Source organism: Bos indicus x Bos taurus, chromosome 3 (genome assembly GCF_003369695.1).
Source record: "Bos indicus x Bos taurus breed Angus x Brahman F1 hybrid chromosome 3, Bos_hybrid_MaternalHap_v2.0, whole genome shotgun sequence".
Taxonomy (NCBI): Eukaryota; Metazoa; Chordata; class Mammalia; order Artiodactyla; family Bovidae; genus Bos; species Bos indicus x Bos taurus.
The window spans coordinates 15069233-15094518 of record NC_040078.1 but is presented as its reverse complement, the minus strand read 5'-3'; the positions used below and the strand labels follow the sequence as shown (position 1 = coordinate 15094518).

Genomic DNA, 25286 nt, shown 5'->3' with positions numbered 1-25286 from the left:
TTTATTCTATTACAAAGTGTTAATACAAACTCAGGTCAACAAAAACTCCATCCATTCTTTATACACTCACAGTACATTGTTCAAGTAAAGATGTTCTGGGCCTTCACATCTGAACAATTCAGTCTATTCTGAGCAACAAACTATTCTTAAGAATAGCTATGATAAGTTTCTCCTATTCCTGACCCCACCACTTCACGCTATATTTCCAAAATACTGCCATGACTTCTCTTTACAAGTAAGTATTAAGGCAATCCCAAACCCTAAAATACACAAACATATCAACCAGCAAGGAACATCCCAAGCTTTATTTTAAAAATAAGCTAGTATAAGGGGGAACTCGATTACACTTGTAAAAATACAAGCAAACTCTTCCGGAACACTTTCCTTCCTTGTATACGCACACAAACACAGCCGCTATACACCAACAGACCATCTGTCTTCTAGACCAAAAACATGTCTTTCAATGCCCAAAGCAACAAGCAACATTTATTAAACTTGCGAAACTGAGATCATCCTGTAGTCCCTACATACACTTCAGCATGTCAGAGACACCACAGATCTGACCGTACGGAAAATCTTGCCTCCTGCCACTTTTATCCCTTAAACGAAACAAACAGGACTATGGGGGATGCTCCAATCCCTCCTCCACGAGACACAAACTAACCTGTCAGGGGCACCGCCGACTCCGCCTCCACTCGCGTACTTTCCCGCCCCCTCCCCCAGGCAGGAGCCCGCCTGTCAGGGACACCCCTTCACCCCCGCCGGGAGGGACTTCCCGGCGAGCTCAGGATCCCCTGCCCTCCCCTCCCCTCCCCCATCCTTACCGCCGCTCTCCCGGAGGTCCAGGTCCGGGAGATGACAGTAGCTCCCAGGAAGCCAGGGGCTGAGTCGCGGAGGAAGTACTTAGGCCCAGAGGCCTCCCCAGACGGTTCTACTCACCGTGTCAGAGGCCGAGGCCGAGGGAGATGAGAGTGCAGGGAAGTGGGGAAGAGGGGGCGGCCGCCACCAGGCTCCTCCGCTTCCCTTGGTCCACAGCGGATCCCTCCCGCTTGTCAGGAGGCGGCCAGCGGGTGAGCGGACTGGCGGAAATGCGAGAGAGGAGAGGGGAAAGGCGTGGGGCTAAGCGGGGGAAACTGAGGGGAGGCGGGTCCCGCAACCGAGACGGGGATCTTCTCCCCCTCCGCAAAGCGAACCCAAAATGGCGGCGGGAGCGGCGGCGGCAGAGCGGCGGCGGCGGCAGCTCCTTGGGAGGGAGGGAGCGAAGGGCGCCTCGTGCCCCCCCACCTCCCACTCCTCCCTCCTCGCGTTTTCCCCCTTCGTCCTCCCCCCTCACCCGACTCGGGCGGCGGAGCGCGCACGCCCGCCCGCACGCGCCAGAGTGTATCTGGGCTTGTCGCTCGCTGCTCCCACCAACCACCGCCTTCGGCCGCCTTGCGCGCCCGCCAGCCAGTACGCACTCCCTCTGGGGCGCCTTGTGGCACAGTCCTCCCCTTCCCCTCGGCCCCTGTCAAGCCAGCTCTGGCGCGGGCCCTCACGCGTACCTTCAGCAGCGCGAGCCCAAGCCTCCTCCTCCACCTCCTCTCCTCTCCTCCCCCCCTTCCCCGCCCCCACTGCCACCAACCGCCGCCACGGCCGCCGCGGCCTCCTCCTCCTCCGGCCCCCACGACATACCCTCCACCCCTCACGCGTGCGCCTCCCACAATCCCCCCCGCTGGACTGTTCCATTCCCGTTGGCTGTAGAAGCGGGGGAGAAGACGACAGGCGAAGCGGGCAAAGCTTGCCGTTAGGACACGAATTACCGCGAGCGACGGAGAGAAACCTGTGGCTATTTACCTCGCTGGCCGCCGCGCCCTGGCGCCGCAGCTTCCTTTTCTGGCCTCGCCCTGGCCGCGGCGAGCGGGTCGGGGGCGGCCTAGCGCCCCTCCGCTGGCGGGTGGTTGGAGGCTGCGGCGGCTGCGCATTAAGTAGCTTCCTGCCTTACGACCCGAGCTTACTTCTCCGCTGCGGGACGCGCGGCGTGGAGACAGCGCTTGACAGTGTCTGCCGTTTGCCGGGCCGGGGGAGCTGGTTTGTGACTCGGTGAGGAAATGGACCGGCACGGGGGTTATACCCATGAGGGAAAGGAGCGGGACTCTGAACCTCCATGAGGTAGGGAGTGAGACCGGTAGGGCCGGCGACCCTCCTTAGGGGGCTTCCCTTTGGGCTCTGTGTTGCGGACCTAGGACCCAGGAAAGAACGCACTCAGTGGTCGACTTTTTCTTTTTTATTTAAACCCAGCTTAAATTTCTCGAGTTTCACACTACTGTTTATATGCAGTGATGTTTTTTGTGCATTTTTACGCATTCCTCGTAGGTGGATGATGAATGGATGATGTATTTTCAACCTCATTAGGCAGCCTGGTTAGGGAATAAAGATACCATATATATCAAATTCAGGTCTGGACTCCATCTGCCGTGTCTTATGTGTCCTTCAGAAAGTTATTTTTCTTAGTTCTTTGTCAACAAGAAACGAAAAATTGAACATAGAAATTAGTGAGCCCCTAATCTGCCTTCAGGGTTGATGTGCGATGAAATACGTGTAGAGTCAAATTAACTCCTAGGTACAGGGAAAGTGCAGTGTTACGTTATCGTTAACGGTGATGTTGATAAATTGGTAGTTTGTGTCCTATTCTTCCAAATCGTTAATAAAACAATGCAAATCTAGGTCTATCAGATTTCCATAGTTACTGATACTTGTGTCTCAAAGCTCTGCATGAACATTTACTTTTTCTTGATTGAATTCAAAAGAATTATGGACTATTAAAAGCCACAGGTAATTCCAAAGCTCTCTTCTAGTAATCTTTTGTTTTACCTTGTAGGCAAAGCCGAATACATGAGACAAGGGATCCACTTAGGTTTCCCTTTTCCTTCACATCTGTGGACTTCTAGGGATCTGGCAATGGTTTCAAAATCACTGTACTAGATTAATCTCAAAGGCCATTCAAGCTCTAAAGTTAGACACTCCTAAATTTCCTCTTTACCATATTTCAATCTGTGAGTCTGGTTTTGTTTGCTTGCTTGCTTTTTTTTTTTTTTTTAAGGGAAATTCACCTCAGTTACCTCACTCTATTTGCTTTTCCTAACCTTAAGTCCGAACTTTTTCATGGAGCTGTTCAGGAGCCGTTGATCTTTTTTAATTGTGCCATGTATGCAAGTGTGTTGCTCTACTAAAAGCATTTTAAATTTGTTGTCAGGAACTATGTCTAACATTTCTTTTACATTCTTTGGTAGTTTAGTGTAAAGCAAGTCATGGAAATGTTGAAATGAATTTTAGATACTTAAAATATTAGAAGGGAAAGAAAATTAACATTTGTGAAATACTATGCCAGGAGAACTTGCGTTCCTGTTTAATCCTTAAAATAAACAACACTTTGAAATAGATCATATTATCCCCGTTTTACAGATGAGAAGCCTGAGGCTCAAAAAAGTCAGATAACTATCTTTAGACTTTAGTTTGCCTGGCTCTTAAAAATGTAACTTTTTTCACTATATCACATTGCCTTCACAGTAAATTTGTTTTTAGCAACATAATTGCATATGCTACAAAGAAAAAAAAACACTTCTAATACAATTCCACTACACCTGTATATAAAGAGAGTTACTTATAGTCTCTGCCTTTAACTTACTTCTGGTAACTGCACTTCATGAATTGCCCATTAAGTATAGACAGATAAGATACTATTCAATTCTTTTATGTATGTCCCCAGTGCCTACCAGAGACTAAAATATATTAAGTGCTCAATAAAATGACCTTATTGAATGAATGAACCTTGAATTATTTGAACTAAGGAAAGTATGGAAAACAGAATAATGGTTCCGCGAAAGATGTCTGTGTTGTAATCCCTGGAAGCAGTAAATGTGTTATATTACATGGCAAAAGAAAATTAAGGATACTTACTAATCAGCTAATCTGAAAATAGGGAGATTACCCTGAATCATCTGGTAACCCCGCTGCAATTACAAGAGTTCTTGAAAGATGGAAGAGGAAGACCAAAGAGTCAGTGTCAGAGTGATGCAGGAGGACATAGACCTGACCAGCTGCTGCAGGCAGGCTTTGAAGATGAAGGGCAACCTCTAAAACCTAGAGAAGTCAAGAAAACATTCTCTACTACAGCACCCAGAAAGAACACAGTCCTGCTGACACTTTGATTTTGGACTTTTAAACCACAGAACTCTAGATGACAAATTTATGTTGTTTTATTATTATCACCAGGTTTGTGGCAATTTGTTACAGTAGCAATAGGAAACACAGAAAGGGGGCCAAATCACAACTACCTCCAGAGTACTTTGCCTTGGATGATGGTTTTGTATTTTAATTTAAAAGAGGGTAAGATTTAACTGAAAGTGGCTCAGACGGTAAAGCGTCTGCCTGCAGTGCGGGAGACCCGGGTTCGATACCCGGGTTGGGAAGATCCCCTGGAGAAGGAAATGGCAACCCGTTCCAGTACTCTTGCCTGGAAAATTCCATGGGCTGAGGAGCCTGGTGGGTTACAGTCCATGGGGTCGCAAAGAGTCAGACATGACTGAGCGACTTCACTTCACTTCACTTCACTTTCTTTAAGCATAGTGAGAGGCCCTCAGCAAAACCGCCTAGATTTCCAGAGTTTCCCTACTGCTCTGCTTCTGGCATCAGTCCTCAAGCTGTAAATAGACAGTTGGGCTCTATGCTATTGCTGTACAGCAGCAGTCTTAGCTAAGCTGAGCTCAGATTTCCCCACTAGAATAGAAGTAATTAAACATTTATCTCATAATGCTTCCTTGCTGGGATGTTGCAGCAGGGAAAGGTGGAATGCAGATTAGCAAGAAAAGCTTTTCAGTGTACACTTTTTAAAAACTATTTATTTATTTGGCTTCGTCTGGTCTTAGTTGTGGCACATCGGCTCTCTAGTTTCGGCTCACCGGCTACCCCAAGATGTGTGGGATCTTAGTTCCCTGACCGGGGATCACATCCGAGTTCCCCACATTACAAGGCAGATTCTCAACCACTGAACCACCAGGGAAATCCTGATGTACACTTTTAAAATAAAGTTTCAAACATTTAAAAATACAACCTACTGGAGCATCATCAGGGTTAACTTTACCCTTGACAAGTTATGGTAAATACTATAAAAATATAGAGCTTCAAACTCTTATATGATAAGTAAAATATATATATATGTATGTATATATGTATATAATAGTCCATAAATAATTTTCTATTTACCAAGGGAGGAACTCTGCAATTTTTGTTTGGGTACCATGATTTTAAACTCATGCTTCAGGTAATCGCCTTTTAGCAAAGTAGAAATGTACACTCCCCACTGCCTGGGTTCAAAGCCTGACTCTTTTACTTGGTAGCTATGCAAACTTGGGTAGAAACTAGTTGGTCATAGTAATAACCCATTTTTTTAAAGTAATTTAATCCTTTTAAGAATCCTGTATGTAAATACTACTGTTTTCTCCGTTTTAGAAATGAGGAAACAGACAACACAAAGTTTAAGTAACTTGCTTAAGGTCACACAACTATTAAGTAGGAGAGCCCCATTTCAAATCCTAGAAGTTAGATTCTTTTTTTTTTTAAGAAGTTATTCTCGAGTCCATGTTTTTAACTATTCTGCCATACTTGCCACTTTATCTTTGTAAGTTGGAGATAATAATATTTATGTCATAGAATTGTTTTGAAAATATATAGAGTTAATTCACATAAAGCACTCAGACCAGTGCCTGATCTACAGAAAATGTTCAGTAAATGTTAGCTGTCGCTATTGTGGTTGCTCTGGGTTGTTTTGTTTTTTGAACCCTAGATGTTCTCCTCTGTAATTTATTTAGTAGCTGGAAGAAAGTGAACATCAAAGCAGATGTGCCTTATTCCTGTTTTTCCTAGTACAGCCCTTGTATATTTTTTATATGTTGGTATTTTAAATTGCTCTTAGCTTGGTAAATGGTATATTACCAAAGGAAGGAAAAATGTCTGGAAAACACTACTATAGTCCTTGCCCTTGTTTTACAGATAGGAAACTTGGGCTCACAGAGTAAAGAAAAAAAAAAAAAGATGTTTTTACAAGCTTGAAACAATGTTATTTTTCCTGTGAAGAATGGTACATGAGAAGTACCCTTGTGAGAAACCTGAGGGTTTCCCAAACCTTACCAGGGTAGATTTAGATGTGTTGTTGGGATGGGGCCCCACTGTTTATTTTCTTTAACCTCAGCCTAACACAATTGGATGCAGCAGGATTTTTCTAAACAGAGTAATATAATTCATACAGAAAAGCTGTTTGTTAGCTTTAAAGGATTCATTAGGGGTTTGTTGATTTAATTTTAATTTACTTTCTCCCTGGGTGATAGCAACATGGCTCAGAGGTCAAAAAGTATAAAAGACACTACACTCTCTCTTCCTGCCCCCACCAGAACCCATTTCCTTTCCCTAAAGGCAAACAGGATTATCAATTTTTGTATATCCTTCAAAATATTTACCTTTTTACAAACAAATTGGATAGATTTTCCCCTTTTGTACATAAATGATAGCTGCTGTATACCTTGTTCTGCATTTTGTTTTTGGTTTGTTTTCCACTTACTGTATGTTAGAGATTTTTTCCTCATTAATATGGAGAGAACGTTTAGGATTGTTTTGTTTCTAAACAGCTGCATAGTATTCCATGGTATGGATATGCTGAATTAGACTCTTTCCATTCTTGCAATATTAGAAACAATGTTGCAGTGAATAATCTCCAAGAAGCAAATTTTTCCTACAGGACTCAAGATTTAGAACACTTTTTCTCAATCTTGGCACTGCTGAAATTTGGGACTGGATAATTCTTTGTTGTGGGAGCCTCTCCTGTGCATTGCAGAATGCTTAACAGAAACCCTGGCCTCTCAATTCACTAGATGCCAGGAGCACCTCTCCCCCAAGTTGTGACAACCAAACTCCTATCAGACATTGCCGGATGTTTCATAGGGGACCAAGTTGCTGGTTTAGAAAAAAAGATTCCTAGGACTTCCCCAGTGGTCCAGAGTTTAGGACTCCACATTCTTAATGCAGGGGTCATGGATTGAATCCCTATACCTGGTCAGGGAACTAAGATTGCGCATGCTACATGACATGGCAAAAAAAAAAAAGTAAATGAAAAAGAATTACTGATCATTGGGAAATCAGTCTAGTTTCAATAGAGAAAAAGCTATGGCAGATTAATGTATCATCTTTTGTCAGAATTCCATGAATGGTAAACCAAAATAATGACATTTTACATATATATATATATCTTCATTAATATAAGACATTTGATAATCTCATGGCTTTTTGGAGAAATATGTACTGAATGCTGAATTGGTTATATAACCATACCCAGAGACTACCTGTTCTTAAATGGGTTGAAATTCCCTTAACCATTGACATCTATGCAGTGGTTCTCACTCTTAGCTGCACATTGGAATCAGTGAGGTAACTCTAATACCTATGAAATACCTATGTCTGAATCTCACTAATAGACATTGTGGTTTAATTGGTCTGAGATACACTCTGGATAGCAGAGTTTTAATTATACTCAGATGATTCTAATGTGCAGCCACCATTGGAAACCAGTGATCTAGGCTATGCTACAAAACTCTTCAGATAACTGTATCGTATTAAATTGTTACTTGAATGAAATAGCTGAGGATATATTTTTCAAATTTATAATTTTCACACAATTTTTAAAGGATAGGTAATATGTTGGTGATAGATTTCAGAAAAACATTCAGATCTCCATATGGAGGATCCTGAATTGGAACCTATAACAGGAAGAGTACATTATCAAAAAAGTTTGCAAAATCCAAATAAAGTCCATGGTTTAGTGAATAGTATTGTAACTATTAATTTCTTAATTTTGATAATTGTGCTATGGGCATGTAAGATGTTAACATTAGGAGAAGTTGGATGAAGGGTGTAGGAAACTCTTTCTACTATCTTTGCTGTTCTTTTGGCCCAAAGTTTTTAAAAATGAAAACTAAACAACTATTACAAATGTTTATCCCTTGCAACTACCTGTGTGACTCAAGTTTCTAGTATTATGCATACAAAATAAAGTCAAATTTCATCTGATGCTGAAACTGATATGAAAACTGCAACTCTATTCAATAATTTCTGGTTTGGAATTTTATCAAAACAATTTTGGGCTTCCCAGGTGGCTTAGTGGTGAAGAATCTGCCTGCCAAGCAGGAGACACAGGTTTGATCCCTGGATCAGGAAGATCCCCTGGAGAAGGAAAGGGCAACCCACTCCAGTATTCTTGCCTGGGAAACCCCATGGACAGAGGAGCCTTGGCAGACTACTGTCCAGGGTTACAAAAGAGGCAGACATGACTCAGTGACTAAACAACAACAAAACAACTTTTAGTTCTCATTGATTAACTTTATAACTAAATTTTTTTAAGTTGTGAAGTTTCAAAAACTTTCATTAATGTAGATAATATTGACAAAGTTTCAAAACAATTAAATTTTAATAATTCAGTTATTCTTAGAAAGTGAAAGTGAAGTCACTCAGTCGTGTCCGACTCTTTGCGACTCCATGGACACCAGGCTCCTCCGTCCATGGGATTTTCTAAGCTAGAGTACTGAAGTGAGTTGCCATTTCCTTCTCGGGGAATCTTCCCGACCCAGGGATCGAACCCAGATCTTCCACATTGCAGAAAGATGCTTTGCCTTCTGAGCCACCAGGGAAGTCCAGTTATTCTTAACTAAGGTCAAAATCAACAAATAGCTGCACAAATAAAGTGTTGAGGCTACCTAGGAAGAAAAATGGTATAGTGATGAGGAATATTTACTCTCAATTCCAATAACCATGTTTAGATCCAAGCTTCTCCATTTTTTAACAGTACAGTGGTTTCCACTTGTTAGAAAAATTGTAATTTTGCAGCAAAAGTGAAAATGAAAGTCATTCAGTTGTGTCCGACTCTTTGCGACCCCATGGTCTAATTTTACAGATCCTCCCACAAAGCGGTAAAGTCTCCTTCCTACCATTTGAACCCAACCTGGACTATATGCGTGTGCTCGGTTGCTCAGTCATGTCCGACTCTTTGCGGCCCCATGGACTGTAAAAACACAGGACACCATACCTGTAACTTACGTAACTGTCCGTGTGCACTCAGTCGAGTCCGACTCTTTGCAGTCCTATCAACTGTAGCCTGGCAGGCTCCTCTGCCCATGGAATTTTCCAGGCAAGAATACAGGAGTGGGGTGCCATTTCCTACTCCAGGGGATCTCCCCAACCCAGGGATTGAACCCTGGTCAAGTTGGCCTATCATGGTCTGCAATAGAATGCAACAGTCTTTACTGGTCTGAGCCAGATTTGAAGGGGTCTTAAGTGTTTTAGTTCTCTTGGACCGTTGCTCCTGCTGTGACAAGTCCAGGCCACTCTGCAAAGAAGCTGAGAGACAGTGTACAGTAGAATCAGTCATCCTGGTTGAGACTAACCTCAGATGCATGAGGAAGTACTTCAAAGATAGCCAGATCTGGTCCAGAGCAAGGGAAGTAACCAGCTTGTAGCTGTAGACTTCGGAGTGATAATAGTTATTGTTTTAAACCACTGAGTTTTGGGGTAGTTTGTTCAGCAGCAGCAACTGATAAATGCTTCAGAGGCTGCTGTGATGCTAAAATAACGTAAAGCATATAATATATAGTAGTACATTGTCTGGCATATAGTAGTCACTGCATCTTAGCTTCTATTTTTGGTTATTTTAATATGGCTAGAACAATATTTTTTTTAATAACAGCTTTATTGAGGTTGACATACTATAATTCATGTACTTCTGAGTTAAACTCAGTGTCTTTAAAGTTTACAGTTCAGTCAGTTTTTAGTATATTCACAGAGTTGCATAAACATTACTACTGTCTAATTTTAGAACATTTTTATTACCCCAAAAGTACCCACCGGTAGTCAGTCTCCATTCTCCCCTCTCCCAGCTCTGGCAACCACTAATGGAATTTTTTGTCTCAGTAGATTTGCCCATTGTGAACATTTCATATCATTAGAAGTATACTACATTTGATCTTTTGTGACAGACTTCGTTCCTTTTGTTTAAAGGTTCATCCATGTTGTAACATGTATCAGAGCTTCATTGCTTATTTACTGAATAATGTTCCATTGAATGACTGCACCACATCTGTTTATCAGTTAATGGACATTTGGATTGTTTCTAGATTTTGGCTATTATGAATTACGCAGTTGTGAGCATTTCCACACAAATGGTAATGTGTGCAAATGTTTTCATTTCTCTTGGGTATATAACTAGGGGAAGGTCATTTGGTAAATCCGTTAAAACTTTTGAGGAAATGACTAACAGTCAAAGTGACTGAGCCATTTTACAATCCTAGCAGCAATGTATAAGGATTCCGGTTTTCCTGCATCCTCTTCAATGCTTGTTATTGTCTGTTCTTTTTGATTTTAGCTATCCTTGTGAGTGTGAAGTGGTATCACATTGTATTTTTTTTTTTATTAATTTATTTGAAGTTAAAAGACACTTGCTCCTTGGAAGAAAAGCTGTGACAATCTAGACAGTGTATTAAAGAGCAGACATTACTTTGTCAACAAAGGTCCATATAGTCAAAGCTACGGTTTTTCCAGTAGTCATGTATGAATATGAGAGTTGGACCATAAAGAAGGCTGAGCACTGAAGAATTGATGCTTTTGAACTATGGTGCTGGAGAAGACTCTTGAGAGTCCCTTGAACTGCAGGGAGATCAAACCAGTCAATCCTAAAGGAAATCAGCCCTGATATTCATTGGAAGGGCTGATGGCTGAAGCTGAAGCGCCAATATTTTGGCCATCTGATGCAAAGAACTGACTCTTTGGAAAAGACTCTGATGCTAGGAAAGATTGAGGGCAGGAGAAGAAAGGGGCAACAGAGGATGAGATGTTTGCATGGCATCATCAACTCAAGGGACATGAATTTGAGCAAATTCTGGGAGATAGTGAAGGACAGGGTAGCCTGGCGTGCTACAGTCCATGGGGTTGCAAACAGTCCAACACGACTGAGCAACTGAATAACAACAAAATTTATTTGGCTGCACTGGGTCTTGGTCACATGGGATCTTTTGTTGTACACACATGGGCTCTCGAGTAGTGGTGCACAGGCTTAGTTGCTCTGAGCCATGCAGGATTTTAGTGCCCTGACCAGGGATAGAATCCATGCTCCCTGCATTGCAAGGTGAATTTTTAACCACTGGACCAGGGAAGTCCTATATCACATTGCGTTTCTGATTTGTATTTTCCTAGTGGTGTTGAGAGTCCTTTCATGTGCTTAATGGTCATCGTATATCTTCTTTGGAGAAACATCTGTTTAAGTTCTTGGACCATTTTTGAGTTATGTTTTCTTTTTATTGCTCAGTTCTTTGTATAGGGATATACAGATATATAATCAGATATATTATATCTTTATCAGATACATAATTTGCAAATCTTTTCTAACGTTCTGTGGGTTTTTTATTTTCTTTGTTTTGTTGTGTTTTGTTTGTTTCTCTTTTTTTTTTTGGCTGATTTTTTTTTTTGCTGATTACCCCACCAGAGATCAAACCTGGCTCTGGCTATGAAAGCACTTATTCCTAACCACTGAACTGCTGAGGAATTATCTGTCTTGATAGTATGCTTTGAAGCAGAACTTTTTAATTTTGATGAAGCCCAAGTACCTATTTTTATTTTTCTTATTTGAGCTTTTGGCATCATTAAGAAACCATTGCATAATCCAAAGTCCCAGAGATTTACTCTTGTATTCTTAGAAGAAAATAGTTTTATAGTTTTAGCACTTCCATTTAGGTCTGTAATCTATTTTGAGTTAATTTTTGTATGTGATGTGAGCTAGGTGTCATAATTTCATTCTTTTACATGTGAATATTCTGCTGTCCCACCATTTCTTGACTGTTCTTGCTCCCATTGGATTTTCTTGGCACTCATGTTAAAAATCAGCTGACTGTGGTATAAGAGTTTATTACTGAATTCTCAACCCTGTTCAATTTATCTGTAGGCATATAGGTGAGACATAAGATCTATAGGCATATGCTCATACCATAACTTTTGAAATCAGGAATGTAAGCCCTCCAACTTTTTTTTTTCAAGGTTTTATAGGCTATTCTGAGTTCATTACATTTTCATATGAATTTTGAGATCAGCTTGACAATTTCCATTAAAAAGGCTGCTGGGATTTTGCTAGATAATAATATTTGTTTTATAACCACTGGGGGCTCAGATGGTAAAGAACCTGCCTGCAGTGCAGGAGACCCAGGTTCGATCCCTGGGTCAGGAAGATCCCCTGGAGAAGGAAATGGCAACCCTCTCCAGTATGCTTGCCTAGAAAATCCCACGGACAGAAGAACCTGTCAGGTGACAGTCCCGAGGGTCAGAAAGAGTCGGACACGACTGAGTGACTAACACTAGGACTTAGGAATATTTGTTTAAAAAAGAAAGAACTGATGATATTGGCGAGCTGTACTCTCAATGAAACAATGGTGTTACAGAATAACAAAGTAGTTACTCTCAAAAATATAAAATCTAGAAACAGTAGGTGATAGCTGAAAAGTATTGGTGAGTAATGTAAAGGACCTGTATGATGATTGCTTTGAGAAACTGAAAACAGTTACCCAGGAGAAGATAAAATAGGGGACATAACTACCTTCGATTTATTGTGTGAAAGGTGGCTTGTAAAACCAAATAGAAAGACTGGTATAGTGGATTGAAAGCTACAAGGAGACGTTTTACCTCAGATTGTGAAAGAACTTTCCATAAAAGCTGAAAAGTTTCCATATGGACTGCTTAGTGCGTTCCCCATCAGTGGAAATGCTCAGGCACTTGGTAATTGACAATACAGTGTATGCAGTGGCTGATGGGAAAGAACGCAGAGTCACACACGGGTTTGAATGCTAGAACTGTCACTTCTAGGCTATATACCTTCAGGCAAGTTAGTCTATCCATCCCTGTTTTCATGTGCACTTAATAGTGTCTACTTCATAGGATTGTGTTGTCAGACAGTGCCTATAAATTGCTTAATACAGTGCCTGTTTCTGGAAAAAAAGAAAAACTGGTAATAAGATCATTGTAGTATTAATTCAGTTCTGAATGAGCTCTGTATGAAGTAGATCACCTTAACCTTAAGAATTTATGGTTCTCTTTACACAAAAACCTGTAAACAAATGTTTAATTGCAGTTTATTCGTAATAGCCAAAACCTGGACCTTCAGTGGATGAATAAACAGTTTATGAATAAACATTCATACCATGGAATAGTACTCAGGATTAAAAGAACAAACTATTGGGGCATGAGTTTGATCGCTGGTCAGGGAATTAAGATACCAAATGCTGCACAAGATCCCACAAGCTGTGTAGCATGGCCAAAAAAAAGTTTTTAAAATAGAAGAAGAAACTATTGATACATATAACACATAGCCCAAATGAATCTCCAGAAAATTATGGTGACTGGAAAAAGCTGATAGTAAAAGGTTGCATAGAGTATGATTTCATTTATGTAACATTCATGAAAGGACAAAATTATAGAAACGGAACAGATTAGTTGTTGTCATGGTTAAGGAGTGGGAAGGTTGTGAAAGGGAAGTGCAGGAGGCTATATAAGGGCTGCCTGAGGGATCCTTAAAGTGATGGAAAAGTTTTGTGTTTTGACTGTGTTTGTGTCAGTATCTTGGTACTATATTGTACTATAGTTTTGCAAGGTGTTACCATTGGAAGAAACTGGGTAAAGGATACATTGTTGTTGTGTTAGATGCTCAGTCCAGTCTGACTCTTTGGGACCTCCTGAACTGTAGCCTGCAGGGCTCCTCTGTCCATGGGATTTCCCAGGCAAGAATATTGGAGTGGATTGCCATTCCTTTCTCCAGGGGATCTTCCTGATCCAGGGATCGAACCTGGGTCTACGAAACTGCAGGCAGATTCTTCACCATCTGAGCCACAAGGATACGTGGAACAGTTAAGTTCACTTCAGTTGACTCGCTCAGTCGTGTCCGACTCTTTGCCACCCCATGAATCGCAGCACGCCAGGCCTCCCTGTCCATCACCAACTCCCGGAATTCACCTAGACCCACGTCCATCGAGGCAGTGATGCCATCCAGCCATCTCATCCTCTGTCGTCCCCTTCTCCTCCTGCCCCCAATCCCTCCCAGCATCAGAGTCTTTTCCAATGAGTCAGCTCTTCGCATGAGGTGGCCAAAGTACTGGAGTTTCAGCTTCAACATCATTCCCTCCAAAGAAATCCCAGGGCTGATCTCCTTTAGAATGGACTGGTTGGATCTCCTTGGAGTCCAAGGGACTCTCAAGGGTCTTCTCCAAACACCACAGTTCAAAAGCATCAATTCTTCGGCGCTCAGCCTTCTTCACAGTCCAACTCTCACATCCGTACATGACCACAGGAAAAACCACAGCCTTGACTAGACGAACCTTTGTTGGCAAAGTAATGTCTCTGCTTTTGAATATGTTATCTAGGTTGGTCATAACTTTCCTTCCAAGGAGTAAGCCTCTTTTAATTTCATGGCTGCAGTCACCATCTGCAGTGATTTTGGAGCCCCCAAAAATAAAGTCTGACACTGTTTCCACTGTTTCCCCATCTATTTCCCATGAAGTGGTGGGACCAGATGCCATAATCTTCATTTTCTGAATGTTGAGCTTTAAGCCAACTTTTTCACTCTCCACTTTCACTTTCATCAAGAGCCTTTTTAGTTCCTCTTCACTTTTCTGCCATAAGGGTGGTGTCATCTGCATATCTGATATTTCTCCCGGTAATCTTGATTCCAGCTTGTGCTTCTTCCAGTCCAGCATTTCTCATGATGTACTCTGCATAAAAGTTAAATAAACAGGGTGACAATATACAGCCTTGACGTACTCCTTTTCCTATTTGGAACCAGTCTGTTGTTCCATGTCCAGTTCTAACTGTTGCTTCCTGACCTGCATACAAATTTCTCAAGAGGCAGACCAGGTGGTCTGGTATTCCCATCTCTTGAAGAATTTTCCACAGTTTATTGTGATTCACACAGTCAAAGGCTTTGGCATAGTCAATAAAGCAGAAATAGATGTTTTTCTGGAACTCTCTTGCTTTTTCCATGATCCAGTGGATGTTGGCAAGTTGATCTCTGGTTCCTCTGCCTTTTCTAAAACCACCTTGAACATCAGGAAGTTCACGGTTCACGTATTCCTGAAGCCTGGCTTGGAGAATTTTGAGCATTACTTTACTAGCGTGTGAGATGAGTGCAATTGTGCGGTAGTTTGAGCCTTCTTTGGCATTGCCTTTCTTTGGGATTGGAATGAAAACTGACCTTTTCTAGTCCTGTGGCCACTGCTGAGTTTTCCAAATTTGCTGGCATATTGAGTGCAGCACTTTCACAGCATCATCTTTCAGGATTTGGAATAGCTCCACTGGAATTCCATCACCTCCACTAGCTTTGTTTGTAGTGATGCTTTCTAAGGCCCACTTGGCTTCACATTCCAGGATGTCTGGCTCTAGGTCAGTGATCACACCATCGTGATTATCTGGGTTGTGAAGATCTTTTTTGTACAGTTCTTCTGTGTATTCTTGCCATCTCTTCTTAATATCTTCTTCTGTTAGGTCCATACCATTTCTGTCCTTTATCGAGTCCATCTTTGCATGAAATGTTCCTTTGGTATCTCTGATTTTCTTGAAGAGATCCCTAGTCTTTCCCATTCTGTCGCTGAAGAAGGCTTTCTTATCTCTTCTTGCTATTCTTTGGAATTCTGCATTCAGATGTTTATATCTTTCCTTTTCTCCTTTGCTTTTCGCTTCTCTTCTTTTCACAGCTATTTCTAAGGCCTCCCCAGACAGCCATTTTGCTTTTTTGCATTTCTTTTCTATGAGAATGGTCTTGATCCCTGTCTCCTGTACAATGTCACGAACCTCATTCCATAGTTCATCAGGCACTCTATCTATCAGATCTAGGCCCTTAAATCTGTTTCTCACTTCCATTGTATAATCATAAGGGATTTGATTTAGATCATACCTGAATGGTCTAGTGGTTTTCCCTACTTTCTTCAATTTAAGTCTGAATTTGGCAATAAGGAGTTCATGGTCACATTCACATTATTGTGCAGCCGTCACACCCTTCATCTCCATAACTCTTTTCATCTTATACCATGAGGAAACCGGTCCTTTATCTGCCTTCCAATAACAATGTGATTAATTTGTGTGCTGCAAATCAGCACTCAAAGAATATGAAAAAACTGAAAGGAGAAATCTTTACTCAATTTTTTCGTAGTATTAGTGGCTTTGAGCCTTTTTTTTTTAAGTGCCCTGATTTGTATATATCTTGGAATGTAGATTCAAGGGATTAGATCTAATAGAGTACCTGAAGAACTATGGACAGAGGTTTGTAACATTGCATAGGAAGCAGTGATCAAAACCATCCCCAAGAAAAAGAAATGCAAAAAGGCAAAATGGTTGTGTGAGGAGGCCTTACAAATAGCTGAGAAAAGAAGAGAAGCTAAAAGCAAAGGAGAAAAGGAAAGATATACCCATTTGAATGCAGAGTTTCAAAGAATAGCAAGGAGAGATAAGAAAGCCTTAATAAGTAATCAGTGAAAAGAAATAGAGGAAAGCAATAGAATGGGAAAGTCCTTTTCAAGAAAATTAGAGATGCCAAAGAAACATTTCATGCAAAGATGGGCATAATAAAGGACAGATACGGTATGGATCTAACAGAAGCAGAAGATATTAAGTAGAGGTGGCAAGAATACACAGAAGAAGTATACAAAAAAAAGATCTCAATGACCCAGATAACCATGATGGTGTGATCACTAGAGCCAGACATCCTGGAGTGTGAGGTCAAGTGGGCCTTAGGAAGCATCGCTATGAACAAAGCTAGTGGAGGTTATGGAATTCCAGCTGAGTTAATTCAAATCCTAAAAGCTGTTAAAGTGCTGCACTCAATATGCCAGCAAATTTGGAAAACTCAGCAGTAGCCACAGGACTGAAAAAGGTCAGTTTTCATTCCAGTCCCACAGAAGGGCAATGCCAAAGGACGTTCAAACTACTGCACAATTGTGGTCATTTCACATGCTAGCCGGAGAAGGCAATGGCACCCCACTCCAGTACTCTTGCCTGGAAAATCTCATGGACGGAGGAGCCTGGTAGGCTGCAGTCCATGAGGTCGCTAAGAGTCGGACAAGACTGAGCGACTTCACTTTCACTTTTCACTTGCATGCACTGGAGAAGGAAATGGCAACCCACTCCAGTGTTCTTGCCTGGAGAATCCCAGGGATGGGGGAGCCTGGTGGGCTGCCGTCTATGGGGTCACACAGAGTCGGAAATGACTGAAGGACTTAGCAGCAGCACATGCTAGCAAAGTAATGCTCAAAATTCTCCACTTGGCTTCAGCAATACGTGAGCCGAGAATTTGCAGATGTTCAAGCTGGATTTAGAAAAGGCAGAGGAACCAGAGATTAAATAGAAAAAGCAAGAGAATTCCGGAAAAACATGTACTTCTTCATTGACTACACTGAAGCCTTTGACTGTGTGGATCACAACCAACTGTGGAAAATTCTTAAAGAGATGGGAATACCACAGCACCATACCTGCCTCCTTGGAAACCTGTATGCAGGTCAATAAGCAACAGTTAGAACAGGACAGGGAACAACGGGCTAGTTCCGAATTGGGAAAGGAGTATGTTTAAGGCTGTGTATTGTCACGCTGCTTATTTAACTTGTATGCCAGTTCATCATGTGAAATGCTGGGCTGGATAAAGCTGAAATCAAGATTGCCAGGAGAAATATCAATAACCTCACATATACAGATGATACCACCCTCATGGCAGAAAGCGAAGAGGAACTAAAGAGCATGTTGTTAAAAGTGAAAGAGGAGAGTGAAATAGTTGGCTTAAAACTCAACATTCAAAAAACGAAGATCATGGCATCTGGCCCCATAGCTCCAGAATCACTGCAGATGGTAACTACAGCCATGAAATCAAAAGACACTTGCTCCTTGGAAGAAAAGATATGACCAAGCTAGAGAACATATTAAAAAGCAGAGACATTACCTTGCTGACAAAGGTCCGTCTAGTCAAGGCTATGGTTTTTCCAGTAGTCATGTATGGATGTGGGAGTTGGACTATAAAGAAAGCTGAGCACCGAAGAATTGATGCTTTTGAACTCTGGTGTTGGAGAAGACTCTTGAGAGTCCCTTGGACTGCAAGGAGATCCAACCAGTCAATCTTACGGGAAATCAGTCCTCAATATTCATTGCAAGGACTGATGCTGAAGTTGAAGCTCCAGTACTTTGGCCATCTGATGTGAAGAACTGACTCATTGGAAAAGACCCTGATGCTGGGAAAGATTGAAGGCAGGAGGAGAAGGGGACGAAAGAGGATGAGATGGTTGGATGGCATCACCAACTCGATAGACATGAGTTTGAGCAAGCTCCGGGAGTTGGTGATGGACAGGGAAGCTGGTGTGCTGCAGTCCGTGGAGTCTCGAAGAGTCAGACACAAATGAATGCCTGAACTGGAATGTAGAATGAGCACACATTCTATTCTTTCTGCTTTCGGTTGGCCTGTCAATTTGATTTTGTTTGTTTGTTTGTTTTTATTTAAAGGTATTTTATAGAACTTGGAAAATGTGGTTTAGTCTGGATTGTCTGCTTTGAGATTATACTTTTGAGATTCAATCTCCTTTTTTCCTTAAAATATCTTCTCTCATTCTTATATAAGCTGTGTGTGTCCTTTACCTTTAAAAGCAGTAGAAAAATATTGGGTTTTAAGAGAAGACTTCAGTGAAAAGGATGAATTGGAGAAGTTCAAGGATGGAGGCTGGTAAGATACAAGATGACTGGGTACAAGATGGAAAGCTGGTCACATTTTCCTGACCGGCATTTCCCATAATCTCTAAAACATAGCCAGAGTCATGGCCTCAGTGACCACAGGCATACATGGAGAAAGTACTCCCCTCAGGATTATGTCACCACTCTTTGTAGGACCTGACCTCCCTGCAGAGCTGCAGCCCACAGATGTCTCACATCAGTGGTGGTTCCAGGGCATATTGAGAAGATACAGGGAACAAGGTTGAGTAGGCTAGATACTGTTGGAGTGACACTAGGTCATAAGTAGTTTGGGAATTGGAAAAGTTGAGGTTGGGTGGAGGGCTTAGGGTTGGAAATCAGCTGACATGGAGGGTTAGAATTTGTGTGGAGGTTGCTTGTCACAGATGGAGGCAGGGAGTTGAAGTAATTGAAATAGGGAAGGAAGGAGAACTGAAGTTAAGAAAATTGAGCTGGTCCGAGATGGTGGTGTTGGGTGTCAGGTGACGCTTGTATCAGGTGGAAATCGATGCTGGGTGGTTTGGGGCACTGGGCTGTTGTGTTGGTGGTTGCCAGAAGTGCCCCCGGGTTCTCTGATTCCTTAGAGGGACTCAGAGGTCAGCATATAGTTGTACTTACAGCTGTGACTTATTACAGCAAAAAGATACAGAGCAAAATCAGTACAGGAAAAAGGCACACTGGGCAAAATCTGGAGGAAACAGGTATAAATTTCCAGGAGTCCTTTCCCAGTAGAATCGTGTAAGACACACTTGATTCCTTCAGCAAAAAGTGGACAACACATGAAATGTTGTTGCCACCCAGGGAAACTGTCAACAGTCTCAGCGCCCAGGGTTTTTAATTGGGGCAGGCCATGCAGTCATTTGCTGCCTGGCGTGTACTAAAATTCCACATTCCAGAAGGAAAGCAAGTGTTTAACATAAACCATGTTGTTTGGGTAAATAGTTTAGGCACAGTGAGTCACTCTTACCCATTCTGGGAGTGATGGGAACTCTCCCCAGCTAAGGGGCAGCCTTGCTCTTTTAGTTCTTTCCTGCACAGTTGGATTAGATAGCGTGTGGTGGGGGTGGGCTCTGGGCGGTGGTGAGCAGCAATGGAGGCACTAAGGCAGAGCTAAGGAGAATGGGGAGCAGAGGGTCCCTCGACTCTGCCTGTGGCCTAGCAGGTTCATCCTCAGGCCTGGGCATATGCTTATTCCACAGCAGCAACCCTTCCACTCACACCCAGGAGAATGTAATTAATAGTATTTTGTGGAGTTCCAAGGGTTCTAAGACCAAGTAAATTTGGATTAAAAAGATTTGGGGGACTTCCCTGGTGACCCAGTGGTTAAGAGTCCACCCTCCAATGCAGGGGATGCAGGTTTGATCCTTGGTCGAGGAACTAGGATCTTGGGGCAACTAAGCCCACAGGCTGAAGCTGTCGAGCCCACGCATTCTTGTGCTCCACATCCAGAGAACCCCCTTGGGCTGCAAACAGAGAAAGCCTGCACACCACAACGAAGACCCAGGGCACCTTAGGGGAAAAAAATTCTCTTTGCTATTTTTTTTGGTTTTGTTTTTGTCACTGAGTCATATCCAACTCTTTGCAACCTTGTGGACTGTAGCTCACCAGGTTCCTCTGTCCATGGGATTCTCCAGGCAAGAGTACTGGACTGGGTTGCCATTTCCTTCTACATGAGACCTTTCCAACCCAGGAATCCAACCCACATTTCCTGCATTGGCAGGCATGTTCTTTACCACTGAACTACCACGGAAGCCCCTCCTCTTTACTATAGTTTTCCCCACAGCTTTTAAATATGCAAATAGATAGCATATTCAAAAGCAGAGATATTACTTTGCCAACAAAGGTCCGTCTAGTCAAGGCTCTGATTTTTCCAGTGGTCATGTATGGATGTGAGAGTTGGACTGTGAAGAAAGCTGAGCGCCGAAGAATTGATGCTTTTGAACTGTGATGTTGGAGAAGACTCTTGAGAGTCCCTTGGACTGCAAGGAGATCCAACCAGTCCATTCTGAAGGAGATCAGCCCTGGAATTTCTTTGGAAGGAATGATGCTAAAGCTGAAACTCCAGAACTTTGGCCACCTCATACAAAGACTTGACTCATTGGAAAAGACTCTGATGCTGGGAGGGATTGGGGGCAGGAGGAGAAGGGGACGACAGAGGATGAGATGGCTGGATGGCATCACTGACTCGATGGACGTGAGTCTGGGTGAACTCCGGGAGTTGGTGATGGACAGGGAGGCCTGGCATGCTGCGATTCATGGGGTCGCAAAGAGTCGGACACAACTGAGTGACTAAACTGAACTGAACTGATACATACATTGTAATTATTCAAGAAATGAATAACTGTATAGCATTCTCAAGTTTCTTTGGCCAGAGAACATTGATGCATCTTATGACTAGTTTCACCAAACTCATTTTGTGAACTGCTGCTCTAGAACTTTTGGTTTTGAAACACAGCAAAGCAGCCTGGAATCCCACATGTAAACAGGAGGCAGGCCAGTGGAGACCATGCCAGGCTTGTTCACCGTTGAATGCTCTGTATGATTGGTCATGTAGAAGCATGTCACACGTTTTTTGGAATGACTGAGTTAAGGCGTGCTTTGACATCTTTATTAAGAAGTTAACTTTTCTACACTTCCCAGACAAGGATCCATAACAGCATTGTTTGGGATTCCCGTTTTAATTTAAAGGAAAGCTTTCACAATATCTAGAGTCCTTTATGTCCTGCAGATGAAGGGCGTGGGTGTCCTTAAATTTCTTGCAGCTGGGACCCACGCTTGACTTCCAAATGGAACAGTACATCTACAAAAGGAAAAATGATGGCATCTACATCATAAATCTGAAAACCTGGGCGGAACTTCTGTTGCAGGTCGTGCCATTATTGCCATTGAAAGTCCAGCTGATGTGAGTGTCACGTCCTCCAGGAAGCTGTGTTGAAGTTTGCTGCTGCTCCTGGAGCCACTCCTGTTGCTGGCCGCTTCTCTCCTGGAACCTCACTAACCAGATCCGGGCAGCCTTCCAGGAGCCACAGTTTCTGGTGGTTACAGCTGCTCACAGAGACCTCTTACGTTCAGCTGCCCACCATTGCTCTGTGTAACACAGACTCTGCAAAGAGGAGAGGAGAGTGGACATTGTCATCCCATGCAATAAGAAAGCTGACTTGGTGGGTCTGATGTGGTGGATACTCACCCGGGGAAGTTCTGCGCATGCATGGCACCATCTCCTGTGAACGCCGATGGGAGGTCATGGCTGATCTCAACTTTTACAGAGATCCTGAAGAGACTGAAAAAGAAGAGCAGGCAGCAGCTGAGAAGGCTGTGACCAGGGAGGAATTTTACGGTGAATAGACCCCTTCGGCTCCTGAGTTCTTTGCTGCTTGACCTGAGGCGGCAGACTGGTCTGCAGGCGTGCGGGTGCCATCAGTGCCTATTCGGCAGTTCCCTGCTGCAGCCTGGAGTGCGGAGCCTGCCTGAAGACCACTGTGCAGCTACCACCGCTCAGGCCCCTGAAGACGAGGGCGCGACCACTGAGTAGTCTTAAGCTGTTCTTCCACAAGCTAAAATGGAAAGAGGTTGATGGAAAATAAACTGTTTCTAAAAGAGAAAAAGTAAACTTGAAAACTAAAAGGAAATAAAATTCATAGGAGTTTACATCATCTCTTAACTGTACTATAAGCTCTTTTGAGTCAGAGACCATAACAGCTTTGTTCACCATCTTATTCACAGGCCCTGGCATATAACAGGTGCTGTGTAGCCGTTGAATAAATGAGTTCAACTTTATTATCTACTAGTGAATATTGAGAGTTGCATTTAAGTATTTTAAACAGTTTTTTACTTCACATGATTAAGGTTTTTCTGTTAAATATTTCCAGCATACAAATGTGGAGAAGGCCCTGGCACCCCACTCCACTACTCTTGCCTGGAAACTCCCATGGACAGAGGAGCCTAGTGGGCTGCAGTCCATGGGGTCGCTAGGAGTCAGACACGACTGAGCAACTTCACTTTCATTTTTCACTTTCATGCATTGGTGAAGGAAACGGCAACCCACTCCAGTGTTCTTGCCTGGAGAATCCCAGGGACGGCGGAGCCTGGTGGGCTGCCGTCTGTGGGGTCGCACAGAGTCGGACATGACTGAAGTGACCTAGCAGCAGTAGCAGCAGCAGCATACAAATGAATAAACATAACACATATGGCATAAAAATAAAAAAAGCAAATGATCATATATTCATTATCCATCATTTGAAGTAGGTCATTATAATTTTCTTTGTGTCAGTCAGTCACTTCAGTCGCTCAGTCGTGTCTGACTCTCTGCGATTCCACAAACCGCAGTACACCAGCCTCCGTGTCCATCACCAACTACCGGAGTCCACCCAAACCCATGTCCATTGAGTCGGTGTTGCCATCCAACCATCTCATCCTCTGTTGTCCCCTTCTCCTCCTGCCCTCAATCTTTCCCAGCATCAGGGTCTTTTCCAGTGAGTCAGCTCTTTGCGTCAGGTGGCCAAAGTATTGGAGTTTCCGCTTCAGCATCAGTCCTTCCAATGAACACCCAGGACTGATCTCCTTCAGGATAGACTGGTTGGATCTCCGTGCCCTTCCCCAGTCTTGTCCCTTTATCTCTTCCCTAAGGGTAAATACTATTCTAAATATGTGTTTATCATGCTCCTTCTCTTTCAGTTTTACTACATACAAGTGTATTCCCCAAATAGCATTTGTGTTTTGAGTTTCATACGAACTATATCATGTTCTGTATTAGAGCTCGCCCTCAGTATTAGTTTTGAGGTCCATCTATGCCATACATGTAACTGCACTTTACTTTTGTATGGCATTCCATTGTGTGACTGTCTCGGTTTACACACTCTTTTATATCAGTGGACATTTGTGCTTTTTACAGTTTTTGATTATTCATATTCTACTCCTATAAACATTGTAAGACATATTTTTCAGTGTACCTGTATATGTGTTTTTCTAAAATAAATACAGAGTAGAATACCTGGGCCATAGTTATATACCTTTTCAACTTTACAGGTAATTTCAAATTTGTTTTCTAAGATATTTGTATTTCTAGTTCCATTGACAGTGTAGGGAAGTTCCCAGTGTTCCCCGTGCTCTAGCATTTGCTGTTGTCTTTTTAATTTTTCTCAATATGATGATTGTGGAAGTCTTTTTGTTGTGGTTTTAATTTCTATTTCCCTGATTTGTCATCAGGGTGAAACTCTTCATAGATTTACTAGCCATTTGTATTCCCTTTTCTGCGAAATACCTGTTCATGTCCTCTGTTCGTCTTTTAATCAGTGTCCAGGCAGTCTTTATTCTAGATACTAACCCATCATGCAGATATCTTTTCCCAGTTGTGGCTTACCTTTTCACTTTTTTTTTTTAAAGCACAGGGATAATGCTGAAAGGAATGACAAGGCTTGTCTCCAGGGTCCATAAGGTGAGTCCTAACTGACCTAAGTGCTGTGTGCAAACTGTCTTTAGGTGGATTTCCTTTCTAAATTGATTGTATCCAGAATAAAATGCTCTGGTGAACTTGAGCTGACTGACCACTCAAAAGCATTCACAATTCCTTTTCTCTGCCATACACATCACTCCTAACTGCCCTAAAAATCCAGTAACAGGTCTTAGTAGAATAGTTGTCCTTGGAATTTTACCCTATCATAAAACATTTTTTAGTAGATAAATAAGCTTAAGCACAGTTGTCTTTATTAACTTTTATTATTCTCTAGTTCTCATCCCTTAATGAAGTATTGAAAAAAAAAGTTGCTAATTTCTGATAGTTGATTAAATAACAGTCATATATAAGAAGGATGATTCTGTTACTTTACTTCATTCTCTCATCTAATGAGCAAATAGTTTTTCAGCACATTCCATGGGGCAGATGCTCGGGATTCTAAGATGACTCATCTCACTAATAACGGTTTCTGTTTGTTGGGCATCCATTATGTGCCAGACACTGTGCTAAGTGCTTTGTTTCTCTTAATCTTCATGATCAACCCATAAGGTAGATAATATCTTTGTTTCACAGATGCAGAAATTGAGGATTAGAAAGGCTAAGTAACTTGCCTGAGGTAACATGGTGTGAAGTTGTCGAGCCCACACTAGATGGTGGATCTGTCTGACTTAAAAGGCTATGACCTTAACCACTCTGCTGTATTGCATTTTATGGCCCATGTTTTTCTTTCAGACCTCCAAATCCAGTAGCAGAATCATGATTAAATGATTCTGTCATAGTATGGTGAAGGCACCTAACTGGATTAGTAGGATCCAGAGGTAATCCTAAAGAGCTAAATCCTGAAGGATGAGCACTGAGCAGAAGGGCTTAGTCACTCCCATCTGATCATTTAATTGCAGATTTCCTTAAAAAGGAGTCCTTCCTCTTATGGGAGTCATCTTTTCCCCAGAGATTCATGACAAACCTCTGTGCATAAAATAACCCATTTTTATAAAACAAAATGAAAGGAGATATCAACAAATGGATGGAC

At 42.3% G+C, this 25286-nt stretch overlaps 2 protein-coding genes and 1 pseudogene across 10 annotated transcripts in view; 2 read left to right on the top strand and 1 right to left on the bottom strand.

The window, feature by feature from the left end:
- The window catches only part of ASH1L (ASH1 like histone lysine methyltransferase), a 208003-nt gene extending 206390 nt beyond the window's left edge, over positions 1-1613 (bottom strand). For 2 of the 6 annotated variants that reach the window (XM_027530900.1, XM_027530949.1), the window contains exon 1: positions 825-900. The gene's annotated coding sequence lies outside the window, so the exon portion shown is untranslated. Of the gene's footprint in view, positions 1-824; positions 901-939; positions 1217-1541 lie in introns of those variants that run through there. The other 4 variants (XM_027530921.1, XM_027530939.1, XM_027530906.1 and 1 more) reach the window with 4 other exon arrangements.
- Positions 898-25286, top strand: part of DAP3 (death associated protein 3) — a 41401-nt gene continuing 17012 nt past the window's right edge. Inside the window, exons 1-2 of one of the 4 annotated variants that reach the window (XM_027531137.1) lie at positions 898-977; positions 24187-24238. In XM_027531137.1, the coding sequence (XP_027386938.1) occupies positions 24197-24238 (42 nt within the window). In that variant the 5' untranslated portion in view covers positions 898-977; positions 24187-24196. The other 3 variants (XM_027531130.1, XM_027531144.1, XM_027531121.1) reach the window with 3 other exon arrangements.
- Positions 21049-22746, top strand: LOC113885606 (annotated as a pseudogene).